This window comes from Amphiprion ocellaris, chromosome 17, assembly GCF_022539595.1.
Source record: "Amphiprion ocellaris isolate individual 3 ecotype Okinawa chromosome 17, ASM2253959v1, whole genome shotgun sequence".
Classification (NCBI taxonomy): Eukaryota; Metazoa; Chordata; class Actinopteri; family Pomacentridae; genus Amphiprion; species Amphiprion ocellaris.
Genome location: NC_072782.1, coordinates 19,889,119 through 19,901,742, shown reverse-complemented (window position 1 = coordinate 19,901,742; position 12,624 = coordinate 19,889,119). Strand labels below are relative to the sequence as shown.

General features: G+C 38.7%; 1 protein-coding gene across 1 annotated transcript in view; it reads right to left on the bottom strand.

Moving 5' to 3' along the window:
• zswim6 (zinc finger, SWIM-type containing 6) overlaps window positions 1-11,493 on the bottom strand; it is a 64,832-nt gene extending 53,339 nt beyond the window's left edge. The window contains exon 1 of the mRNA XM_023266068.3: window positions 10,636-11,493. Coding sequence (XP_023121836.2) covers window positions 10,636-11,062 — 427 coding nt within the window. The 5' untranslated portion in view covers window positions 11,063-11,493. The remainder of the gene's footprint in view (window positions 1-10,635) is intronic.
• Window positions 11,494-12,624: the final 1,131 nt, after the last annotated feature.

Genomic DNA, 12,624 nt, shown 5'->3' with positions numbered 1-12,624 from the left:
GTTGAAAAAACCAGACACCCTGCATACTCTGAGAGGCAAAGGAGCATCTAGAGCTGCAATTTATCAATTAACTGACCAACAGAGAAATAATCAACTATTTCCAAAACAAATGCCCAATACCTGGTTCTTAGCTGTGTGAATTTGCGGCCCTTTTTTGTGTTGACAGTATGGCAACTAATGATTTTTACTGTTGACTAACCCAAAAGATTTTCTGAACTGAATATTTTATCTCTAAAAAGTCAAGGAGACAAAAAAATTGCTTGTTTTATTAATGAAAAACAAACATAACCTTGTTCAATCAACTAATTTATTAACTGACTTCTCACCCTAAACCTGAATATTCTGGCATTTGGAATCTACCAAACAGTGAAATTTTTCACAATTTTCTGACACCTTGCCAGAAAGCCATCAAATTCCAGCTTCTCAGTTGTTTGAATTTGTTCCTTTGTACTATGTGATTCAAATTTGAATTGTATTTGTGCAAAAAAATTCAAGAAACAATTTTATTATTGATTAACCTGCATATTGTGTTCTCATTAGTTTCTTAATTCCTTTGATTGCATAACTGCACTAAAGTAGTGAAAAGCTGAAGGAGATATATTCAGATTGCTTGTTTTATTCAACTCAAACCCTAATACATTCAGTTCATCATCACAAAAGACAAGGAAAAGTAACACTGAAGAAGGCTAAATCAGTAAATGTTTCTTATTTTGCCAATTCATTTTCTGAAAATCAACCAATCAATGTAGCTCTCAACCTGTATTTTAACTAAATTCCAGACTTTGAAATTTTAGTTGGAGAAAACACGGAATTGAGCATGTCGCCTTGGACTCTAAGGAAATTCCGGTGAACAGTTTTCACCATTTTCTGACATTTTCAGGACTGAATGATAAGTCACAACAATAATCAGCAGATGAATTGAAAATGAAACACTAGCAGCAGCATTATGTGGACATGCTTGACAGACTACGAGACTGACGAAGAGAACAACAACAGGATTTATCGAGCCAATCCAGGGCAGACAGAGGCAAACTAGTTACTCCCCTCCTCCATCCAACGCTTTGCTCTGCCGCCTCTCCTCTCACGCGAGTTGAAGGTTAACGATGAAGGAATGCGGCAGAGGAATACGGATCAGGGGTACGTAGATGGATGTGGGAAGAGGAGCATTCATGAGCAGCTGTGGTGAGAGATTAGGGGCAAATTTTAACTACTAAACAACCTATGCCTTTCAGGATTGAGAATGCTGATATGTTACTATTGATAAATATCCTTGAAAACAAACAAATATCATATGCGTTTAAAGCCTGACATATCTTATTCCTCTGTGCTGTAAAGCTCCATTGTCGTACAAAAACTATTAAAAGAACATCAGTGCACACATACTGCCTCAAATCTACAAGAGCAACAAATGTGGTTTAACCCTCTGAACCCCAAAAGTCGGCGATAGGTTTGAAAGGCACACTGACAAGGTTAAACCATTTATCAGTTACAAAGTACAGAAATGGAAAGAACTGTTCGATTATCAACTTTCTGATGGCTCTTAAATACATTATGTGTGACATGCAGTTAAAAACTAAATATTAATAAAAATTCAAAAACCCTTTTGCTCTGACCACATTCTATAAAAAAATATAAATAAAATTCTGCGTTCTTCAGCACAACCATGAAGCCGTAAGTGCCTTAGCTCTGACCAAAACTCAGGCAACAGAAATTCTGGGATGTTTCAGCAAACCTAGCCTTTGTTCAAAGATTTTATTTTTTGTGAAACAAATTGTCAAAGAAATTCAACTGTAATTCCTTCTTTATTTCATGAATAATGAAATTACCGGTGTACAGGGCACTTTTCTGAGTTCTCTCTACTTCTAGTCATGGTTGTACTGTTTCCATAAACGTGCAAGACTTTATAGTGCAGAGAATAATGAGGCTACGGTGACTAAAAATGTGACAGAAAAACTAAAACAGGAAAAAAAATGCTGAGGTTCAGAGAATTACAAAATTAAAGTAATATCTTTGAAAATTTATTAGGAACAAATCAGTTTTGGTCAAACAGCATTTTTTTTTTCTTGGCATTTGTTGATAAAAGGGAAAAATACTGAATTATAAAAACAGCATACACCATTTAAAAGTGCATGTCCACTGAGGTTTTTCCTCCCACTTGGAAGCAGAAGTTACCTGGAAAATACCTGGGCAACACTCCAGGACTTCACCCACAGCCAAACTAAGAATGACTCTGCTGCAGGACTCCAACACCCACTGCATGACTCTTTTTCTATTTTATACACGTATGCTCACTGTAGTGTAAAACCATTTTTCAAAATGGCAGGTTCTGCCAATAGCCGGTCTCAGAGCAGGCGCCCAATAAAAATTGATCTTGCAGAGCAGAAGCATATTGAGGTGCTATGCATACACCATTAATGCTGATCAACAACCTAAAAGGCTGGCCGTCCCTCGACATGCTCACAAAGCTTTGCATCTTTCAGTAGTTGTGCGCCGATTCATCGATTCTTCATAAAATTGCAGATGAGAGGCAGTAATCAGTGTACACAAAAGACCTGAGGCTTCATGGAAACATCAGCGTGTGTGTGGAGAAATGCCAGTGTACACCCTGATAAGCTTTTCACATCACATAGTTACATTTAAATAACAGCTAAAGAAAAGACAAACAACGAAAAATAACGCAAAATTTGCCAATATATGTATGCGAGTCAAGGCAGGTGAGCGAATACTTTTGGCAATATACACTATATTGCCAAAAGTATTCGCTGTAATTCGCTGGCTTCATGCTGTCATTTGCAAGCATTTCACCACAAATAACATAATTCTGTCTTGTCCTTTAATAAAACCAAATTTAAGGTAACTCTCGAGGTATAGTCGGAGTTTTTAGGTACTGATGAATCTTCACCCGTTTTACGTTTTTCAGACACCAATTCCGTCAGTAATTTTCTAACTGCACACAAACTAATGAATTGGGATGAACTAACGAGCCAAACTGACGAAAGACCGAATAAATGTGTTTTAAAAATGTTTTATAAGTAGACTTGTGATGACACAGCGAGTCTGTTACTCTGATTTTATCCAGAATGTAAAAATCTATTTTTTATAACATCACAGCCTCAGAGCAGACAAAGCTTCACACTGCCCCTCAGATCTCTGGCAACAGGCCAGTGACAGACTTGAGGACTGAGTCTCAAATACTGCACTTCAGTGTACAAAATGACAGCAAGGTTGATATAAAGTCACCCATAACAGTTTCAGAGCAGCTGAGTTTTAATTGGTACGACTGTGCTAAAACACACATCTCTTCCAGAGTCTGAAGGATTTCAGGATGTTTTTTTTTTTTGTTTTTTTTTTTTTTTAAAAAGAATGTTTCAGCTTTTGGACTGCAGACAATAATTATTTACATTACTGATTGACGTAATGTTTATTTTTTTTATTTATTTATATTATTTTGTGGATAAAATATATATTTAAAAAGAGTGGAAAATAGGTATCACAGTTTCCAAGACGTTGAGGTGACATCTTCAGCAATCCAGAACTTAAATATATTTAGTTTACTATAACACATGGCAGAGAAAAACTGTAAATAAATAACTAACAAATATTTGGCATGTTTGCTTGAAAACTTATTCAAATAACTTAATTTAAATGACTCGAGCTGTTTTAGTTGAATAAGTGGTGCGTGCTGAATATGTTCATCCAGGAATTGTAGATAGTATTTTATGCTGAAAAAAGCAAATCTTTTAAATGTTCTTTCCAAGCTGCTGAATTGCAAAAAGACTCCTTTACACACAGAATCAACTAGTTTCTTTTTTAAAATGTGAATATTTGCTTTTCTTAATCTTCTATTATACTAATTTTAATCTTATTGGACACTGGCACTGTAATGGTCACTTCACTGTTTTCTAACACTAATAAGCCCATTAATCACTAATTAACATATCTTTACTTATAAAACTAATTCCATCATCCTGATTTCCTTTATTTTCTGGCTGAGCAGATGAGTAGGAATAAAGAGGAGGGAGCGATTGCTGTTTTTCTCTCAACTACAAATATTGACTTCGAATGGCATTGATGTTTCTTTGACCTTCGACTCAAAGCAGCAGAAGCAGATGGAGGCAACTCAACGAGGGATCAGATGAAGACAGAAGAGTAAGAAGGTGTGAACTTGACCTCCTGTAAAGTGAAAGCAGCTAAATTTGACCTAATAACCGAGTAACGCAGGTAACAAACACATTACAGCATGTTTTCACACCACATATAGAAACAAAGTGTTTCTCCACTTAGCTAAATGTAATGCTGCTTTGATGTTTTTCCCTCTGAAACAACCACAGTCAGTGTACAGATAATCACTGCTCAAACCATTACTCTAAACACTGACTGTATGAACTGCTCGGTGGCATGTTTACAGTGAATGCAGTGAAATTAAGCAATGCCAGCAAGACGGCTCTATGGGTAGCCACAAAAACAGCAATCATGATCTCTAGAGGATGAATCTTCACGACTTTGGTGATCTTGGATTTTTTACTAAGCGTCGGCGTGGCTAAGTATGGAAACAAGAAAAGCACTCAGAGAGTGCAGTACTCTGCCAAGGCTGCTCAGTCGTATCATTTCGGACGGCTGAAATCTTGAAAAAATTTGTGACAAAAATCACGGCATTATGTGGCCATTCAGTATAGATGTACTCACAAACAAAATGACCTTGCGCTGAGCACAGGCGTGTGTTATGCATGTGTACGTTACGTACAGATACCGGATCGTGGAACCTAAATATGTAGCGGTCAGCGGGAACTGATGGGACTCTGAAACACCCCCACAATTTAATCAACTGTTCCTTGTATCATTTCCGATGGATAAGTCCACAGCGGTGGATTTGTAGTAGGATTGCAATCATGTGATCGTCAGCAGGCAGCTGACGTAGTGTTCACTTGTTGTCATAGTTACAGTGACGCTGTGTAGCTATCTGGCAATGATACAGAAATCTTTAACAAATCCGTGGATCCAGACTATAAGCCACATCATTGTCAAAATGTAATCACTTGGTCCTTGTGTCATTTCTGACCTTCCCTGACAATTTCATTGAAATCCATTAGTCCGTTTTTGAGTAATGTTGCTAACTGACAGACAAACAGACAGAAGGACAAACGTATGCTGATCGTCACATAACTCCGCCGCGTTCCTTGACGGAGTAAAAAAAAAATTATTGGTTTGACTGCTTTGAAATTTGGCATAGACTACAATATTCCTCTTAGGATGAAATGCGGTAAGTCTGGTGATATTTTAAAGTCAGGACTGTGACAGTCAGCACCTCAGACCAATACTGAGGCTTTTATATGCTGGTAGTCCATGCAGAGTGTTGACTGGCTCGTGGCTGTTTTGTTAAAATTTAAAAGTATCATTACTGACTCCCCTTCTTCAACAGAATGAGACAGCTGCACACAGTCAGCCATACTTTTAATAGGGTAGCCCTTCACAATTATTCAAGTCAGTGGCAGGCAGCAGCAGTGTTAAATATGTGGACTGACTGCCCTTTGACAATTTGCCTACCATAAAGGATACTTAGTCTGGCCATTATGTGTACCACTGATAAGAATATTACATCAACATCACTTGACAGAATTAGACAGGAGTCATGAAAATTCCTTAGCGAGTGTATTCCATTATGTTAACTTGTCTCCTCCCCTCCCTCACTTGCAACTCCTCGTGGTGTCTTAGCATCTCACAGCAAGGATGTAAGGACACACTGGCCTTTCGTCGCTCGAAGTTCCTCCTGAAGCATCCTCGTCTTCTCGAGGTGCATTTAAGTAATTGGAAGATTCTCCATGGTGGTGGAGGGAGAATGATTTTCAGGACACAGGAGGAGAGAGGATGCGAGGAAACCTAAGTTAACATAAGGAAAAGCAGCCAGTGTGTCGGGTGTCCTTGTTGTCTGTGCTTTGAAAACAAAAATAGCAGTGGTACTCTATTGGAAAGTCAGCTATAGGAATTGAATAAATCGAACTTCCTGCACATTTTACAGTGTATACAAGTTTTAGATTAGTGGTACTAAAAACCTTTTAACTTGATATTATTGAATAATTGTTAATGGATTGACGGATTACTGTCCTGGCTGATTATTGGGTCAATTGTCTGTCATTTTCCTAATTATCAATTGTTATTTTTATCAACCAATTACTGATAAAATAAGTTACTTGTAGTACATTGGCTGTGATGCAGCCGACTTTCTCTCTGTAATCACTCCGTTGTCTCAAGCAATATCCCGCCCACAGCACTATGTGATTGGTTGTATGTCACAATTAACAGTCAGTTACTGAAAGCTACTGTTTACAGACAGGGACAGATAAGCACGTTTGCAGGTCAGCTTCAAGTGAATTAACAGAGCTGTGTCGGAAGGTAAAGTAGCGAATGTTGCCGAAGTTGTAATAAACACGGCAATCTTACACAAGCATGTTCAGTTTCCCTGTTACACTGAAAATGTCCAAATAATTCACTTGTTGGTGTTTTGCTGCTGGTGTTAGACTAAGGTTATTACTTGAGAGATTTGCTGTGTGTCTTAGCCTGTGGCTAACGCTATCTGGAGTGCCATAACTTCTTTCTAAAGTTAGATTAAGTTTAGCAATCTGCTCTAGCTGACAGACATGTCTGTCTAACAGAGACACAGCCATCATCACTAATCAGGATCTGGGCCTTAACGGGCAATAACAGTAGTAGTAACAGATATAACTGCATGAGACAAATTGTTCAATCTCAATCAATTAATTAATCTCACAGAGGAGAGCGTCCTATCGTAACATGACACTCTAACATCATCACTCCTATTTATGTTGTTCATATTCAGTCATAATAATACTTAAGAATGAAGTAACTTAGCGATGACTGATAGATCGTCTAGATAGCGATTCCAAATACTGGATATCGCTCTTTTCTGCTTACCAATAATTTGTATTGGTCCATAAAACACAAAACAAAAAACACAAACAAAACTAATTTGGCTGATAACCAACAACACAGTAGAAGTAGTGACTGAAATATGGCATTTCTGTACTTTTCATCCAGCTGTTTTTATACAAATGAATGAATACATTGTAACAAAGAAAAATGACTATAGTCAGCTTGAATAATTGTAATCAGGTGATTATGTAATATTTGTGACAGGCCTAGTAAGAGTGCTGTTAATTGTATCTTTCTGAAAAGGACTTGCGTAAATCAGAAAAGAGTGTGCTGTATCCTTGAATTCAGAGTCAACACTACAAACTGCTGAATGTTTTTTAAACAACACTCTTCTATTGCACAACTGAAACCTAAAGAAAAGTGATAAATGAGTTCTGTATCACCAAATGGCAGCAACTCTGCGTGATGACTTATCTTCAGCCACTTTTTTCAGCTATTTGTACAATAAATTTACTTTAAACAGCGGGTCGTCACAATGTTTACCTACCTACCCTACTTAAAATGTGCTCCGTCTTCTGTTCTGCTCTCTTTCTGCTTCATTTGCTTTCATTTTTTACTGTAATGTCTCAAAAAATCTTAGCAGAAGTTGTTTCTTCATGCAGGATGTGTTTCTGCTTTGTGACCCCAAGTGCAAACTGAATTAGACAAAAGGCTTTCATGTTCTCAGCTGCTTCTCTGCATGAAATTCTCTGCAGAAATGGCTGCACAGCAGAGGAGCTGGTCTTCCTCCGAGTCTAAAAAAACGTACATTTTAATGGAGAATGTCTATACGTGCTTTATTTTTCAGCCTTGTCTTTAAATTCGACAGTGCATACATGTTAAAAACAGCAGATTTGCAAGAAGGAAAAAAATTGCCAACTTTATCTTTGCACTGATTAACAGTACGGGTTGTTTTGGAGTGCACGGGTCTGCAGCACATTTGTGCCAATTCATTTCCTCAAGGTCTGCTTCGAGAAAGCCTCCCTCCTCCAGTGCAGCCCACACGTGGGGAGATTACATCTTTTATTTATCACTTCTTGGCTCTATTTTTCCAGCAAATTCCAGGCTGGGGTGCAATTAGCCAAGAAAGCCTCCCTGTGTTCCCTGTAAGTGTGTGGACTACTGTTAATTCCTCTTTGTAAGAATGCAGATCAAGCCCTGATTTAGTTTCTTCCTTGCAGAAACATTTTCTAACATCTGGGAATATGCAGACGTCTCATTTTGATTGTGTGTTGTGAATTCACAAACACTTAAAACCTAAATAAACCTTCTGCATTTTGGGGGCATAGCCATGTAAACTTCTAATTTTCACTCATTATATGAAAACATGATTTAACATGACTATTTGTAAATTAATTATGACCTAAGCAGTCAAAACTTTAATCTTTATCACCAAAATTTAATGTTATATTGCACTTTTTATATTTTTAATTTAGATTTAGTAGGCTAATTGTCCCGTTTTATCCTCAAAATTTAACTTTTTTTTTTATTATGCGGAAAATAGAAATGTTTTAGTGCTTCCCTGTATATTTTTATTTTCAAATCATAATTTGGACTTTTACATTTAAATGTAATTTAGCTTTATTGTCATTCATTTAATTTTCGAAAACTTATATTTTTCGTCTAATTTTTTAACTTATTAAGTCATAATCTGGATTTCAAATCTGAACTGTGAATTGGTAAGTCAAATGTTCAATTCTGCAAATCATGCTTTTATATTTTTATTAAAATTGTGTCCTTTTAACACTATCTCATGTTAAAATGTAATATGTCAAAATGTGGACTTATGACTCACATTTTTATCTTCTAATTCTTACTTTTTTATTTTTTTTTCTTATTGACTCACAATTTTGACTGTTCAATCAGAATTTTGAATTAGTAAGTCAAAAAAGTTGTTGTTTTGAGTCATAATTTGGGGATTTTCACATTTTTATATATTTCTACACTTTTACACAGTCAATAAAGTCAAAGAATTGAAAAACTGTTTTGATGGTTTATCTCATAATTGTGTATGTTGACTACTCTTTTTCCTCTTTGTAAGTATACAGATTGAGCCTAGATTTACTTTCATCCCTACAGAAACATTTCCCAAGATCTGGGAATACAGAGGCCTCTCATTTTAGCAATAGAGAATGTTGTGAGTTCACTTGTACACAAAGCCCACACAACCTCCTGCATTTGGGGGAGAAAAGAGATGGGTCATGCAGAAATTCAAGCGTTCAGATTGCATTACAATTCAAATTAAGCATGCAGAGTAATGGGATTACAGCCCTCTGTGAGGAGGTGTCCTGAGTGTGGAAAATTCACAGGTGGCAGACTGCAACACAATCAAAGCCCTCCAGCCGACCATGTCACCATACAGGCTGTAAACTGAAGACTGTCTTCATTAAAGTGAGCCATCGCTCCAATTCAACACCACGTCTGCTTCCTTCACAGCCTTTTCGATTACAGAGAGACACAAACCAACTGGCTGCAGACTGGTGTGAATCATGCAGGAATCGCTGTGCCCAGTGCGCTGCATCTTTCCAAATCTCTTCTACTTAACAAGAGAGTGAAAAGATGCTTTTGTTTGCTTTGGAAGCGACAGGAAGCTTCAAGGACACAAATGAACATGAAAACGGGAACAAAGTGCCAAACTCACAATAGGAATGCAGGGCATTTGATATGAGTGCTGGATAATTGAAATCTCAAAGAGGGTTAGGTACTTGTAAGTGGAAAAATAACACTAAAACAAGCTCTGATTCATGCTGTCGGTGGAGGAAATTTGTCAAGCACAAGTGCACAGGTGTCTGTTCCTGTTTTACTCACTCTCAGTGGGCTATAAACAAGCTGGCGTACTGACGGTTTGTTCTTTATTTTTGCCCTGACTTACTTCTACACAAAAACGCTCCCATCACACCCCTGGACCTAAATATACAACAACAATAGTGCATATCTGACTTCTTTCCAGTGCCGTCGGGGTTAAGCAGCTTCTCACGGCAGCACAGTGTGTCTATGCAGGCTGACAAAGCCACAATGCATTTTTAATTATTATTCAACAGCATATCAACAGTGCCACACAAAACAACTCATTCAAATGTAATTTGTGTCAGTTGAGACCCAACCCAGCCCTGAGCACTTCCCTTATTACTCAATAGCTTTATGTAATCATTTATCACAGATTTTAAAGTTCAGGCTCCCAAAAGTGTCGTATTTCATACAAGAATGGGCCTTAAAAACACTAAAATATTTTAAAGTAACATCATCTCAATCAGTGTGACACAATACAGAGTTAGTAGATGTTTGTGCTACAAAGCATCCGCAGGCAGCAAAGCTGGCTCATTTGTCCTTATTCTGACAAAGTTTCACAATTAATTCTGGCGCTGCCTATGTGTAAAAATATGGGGATTCCTCTTTTGTTTAAGCCACAGCATGATCTTCCACGCAATTAGTGCTTTTTGAGACTTTTTTTCACATTCAAACTGGCCCCCGAGCTAAACAGGATTTAAATGCCCCATTCATGCACCCAGCAGATTTAAAGCCCCATGGCTGCCTCTCTGTGAGTCTGTCGCCCTTTGTTGTCAAGCCCTGTCACTTTATCTGTCCGTATAATCCGAGTCGTTCCCACATGTCATCACTAATGTGGGTCATTTTGTTGTTTTCTGGCTGGTTATTTATCAGGATGTCTGAATTTGTGCCCGTTAAGCCCGGTCTCATCACATCACTCACCGACTTGCAGTACGTTGTCCACGCAGCCGCTCTCCAGTAGAGCGATGCCCCGTCGGAAAGGCAGCCGCGTCTCGTCGCCGCTCTCCCCGCTACTCCCGAGCTCCTCCCCGCCGGTGTTGAACGACGAGTACATACAGATTTCCCGTTCGCTCCTTGGGAAAGACCAGTACACGATCCGCCTCTGGACGGGCTCTGGGATCCGTTCGAAGCGCTCCTCTACCCGTTGAAACGGCCACTTCTCCGCGACTTTCCTCGCCGCGATGTCCAGGAGGGACTCCGGACTCTGGGTTCGGCTCGATTCGCCCTGGGTGGCAGCTGAGCCGCCACACAGCGCCCCTGCGGCCCGCTGGCCTTGCCTACATGTTGCTCCGTACCCCGGTCTACAGCAGAGCCGCTTGGCCGGGGGCTGCTGTACGCGCTCCGCCATGATAGCTCCGCTTTAACGGCGACGGAAGAAGTCAACGCACCATATGAACGGGACGGGGAAGGGAAGAGGTGACCCGCGGCTGGATCGTCGGCAGTGTATGGCCAAAGCATCCTTTTATGGGAACATGGGGGCGGGGTCTCTCCAAGCTTGTCAAACCCCTTTGTTGACAAATTAAGGGAGGCGGGGTCTGTCGAAGACGGTCCGGTTAGCTCCGCGCTAACAACCGACTGTAGGGTGAATTCCCGGACGGCCGTTAATCCGTTGTAAGCCACATTTGAGACCCCAGAGAGAAGCTTTGGAAAGCATGTAGCTGTAATGAGGACGTGGCGCTTCTAGGCGGTGGCTCTACCTGGAAGAGACCGGGCGTTTGTCCAGCGGTGAACTTGGGTAGCGGACTGCTCGCTGGGTGCCTCTGGGTGGTTAGTGGCCTGTCAACACTGGAGCCTCGTGGTTTGGGGGGGAGGGGCAGTGAATGCAGCACCGCCTTCTGTGACGTTTACGGTCCGCTGGAATGTGGAGCGTTTAAAGAAAAACCAGCTCATTATGAGAAATATGGCAGACCATTTCTGCCAGTAAAACAAAAATGAAAGTTGGTCAGGATTAAAAGCAGAAGTTATCGTAAGTCATCATTTTGACTCATTTAGTAAGAGAAATTTGTGAATTAACATGACTTAAATGTCTCTTGTACTTGGCATTAAAAAGTTCAAATTTTGTGTCTGAGTCAAAATTATATTTTTAATCGTAAAATGGATTATATCTCTTAATATTTATTTTCCAATTGAAATGAATTTTTAAAAAATCAATTTTATCCACCAATTTTATTTTTGAATCTCATATTTTTCAACATTATAACCCATAATTTTGACTTTTTAAATTTTTAACTGGTGAACCGGTGAATGTTTGTCTGAAAGGTGCTACACAAATTAAGTTATTATTATTATTCATTCCTTACTGTCTCTAATTTTTTGGTTTAGTTTTTACCTTCATTTTTATTTTTAACTAAAATTTGACATTTTTTGATATTTTTTGTTTTTATGTCATAATTTTTGATTTAGTATGTCAAAATTATTACTTTCACCTCATAATTTAGACATACTGGCTTCGTGATTCCAACGTTTTGTCTTAGTCTATTTGACTTGACTTTTTCAAACATATTTCTAATTTAGTTAGTCAAAATGTGGTACTTCGTACATTTTATTATTCGAAATTTGACATTTTATCCTTTTTAACAATTCATATAATATTTGGATTTAGCATGTCAACTCATGTGACACTGTTATTACTCCGCCAAGGAACGTGACGAAGTTATGTGACAATCGGTATATGTTTGCCTGTCTGTCTGTCTGTTTGTCAGTCTGTTCGCAACATTACTCAAAAACAGACACAGATTTAAATGAAATTTTCTGGGAAGGTCAGAAATGACACAAGGGCCACCTGATTAGATTTTGGCAGTGATGCGGCTTATAGTCTGGATCCATGGATTTGTCAAAGATTTCTGTATCATTGCAAGATAGCGTCACGGTGTCACTGTAACTATGACAATAAGTGAACTCTGTGATAAC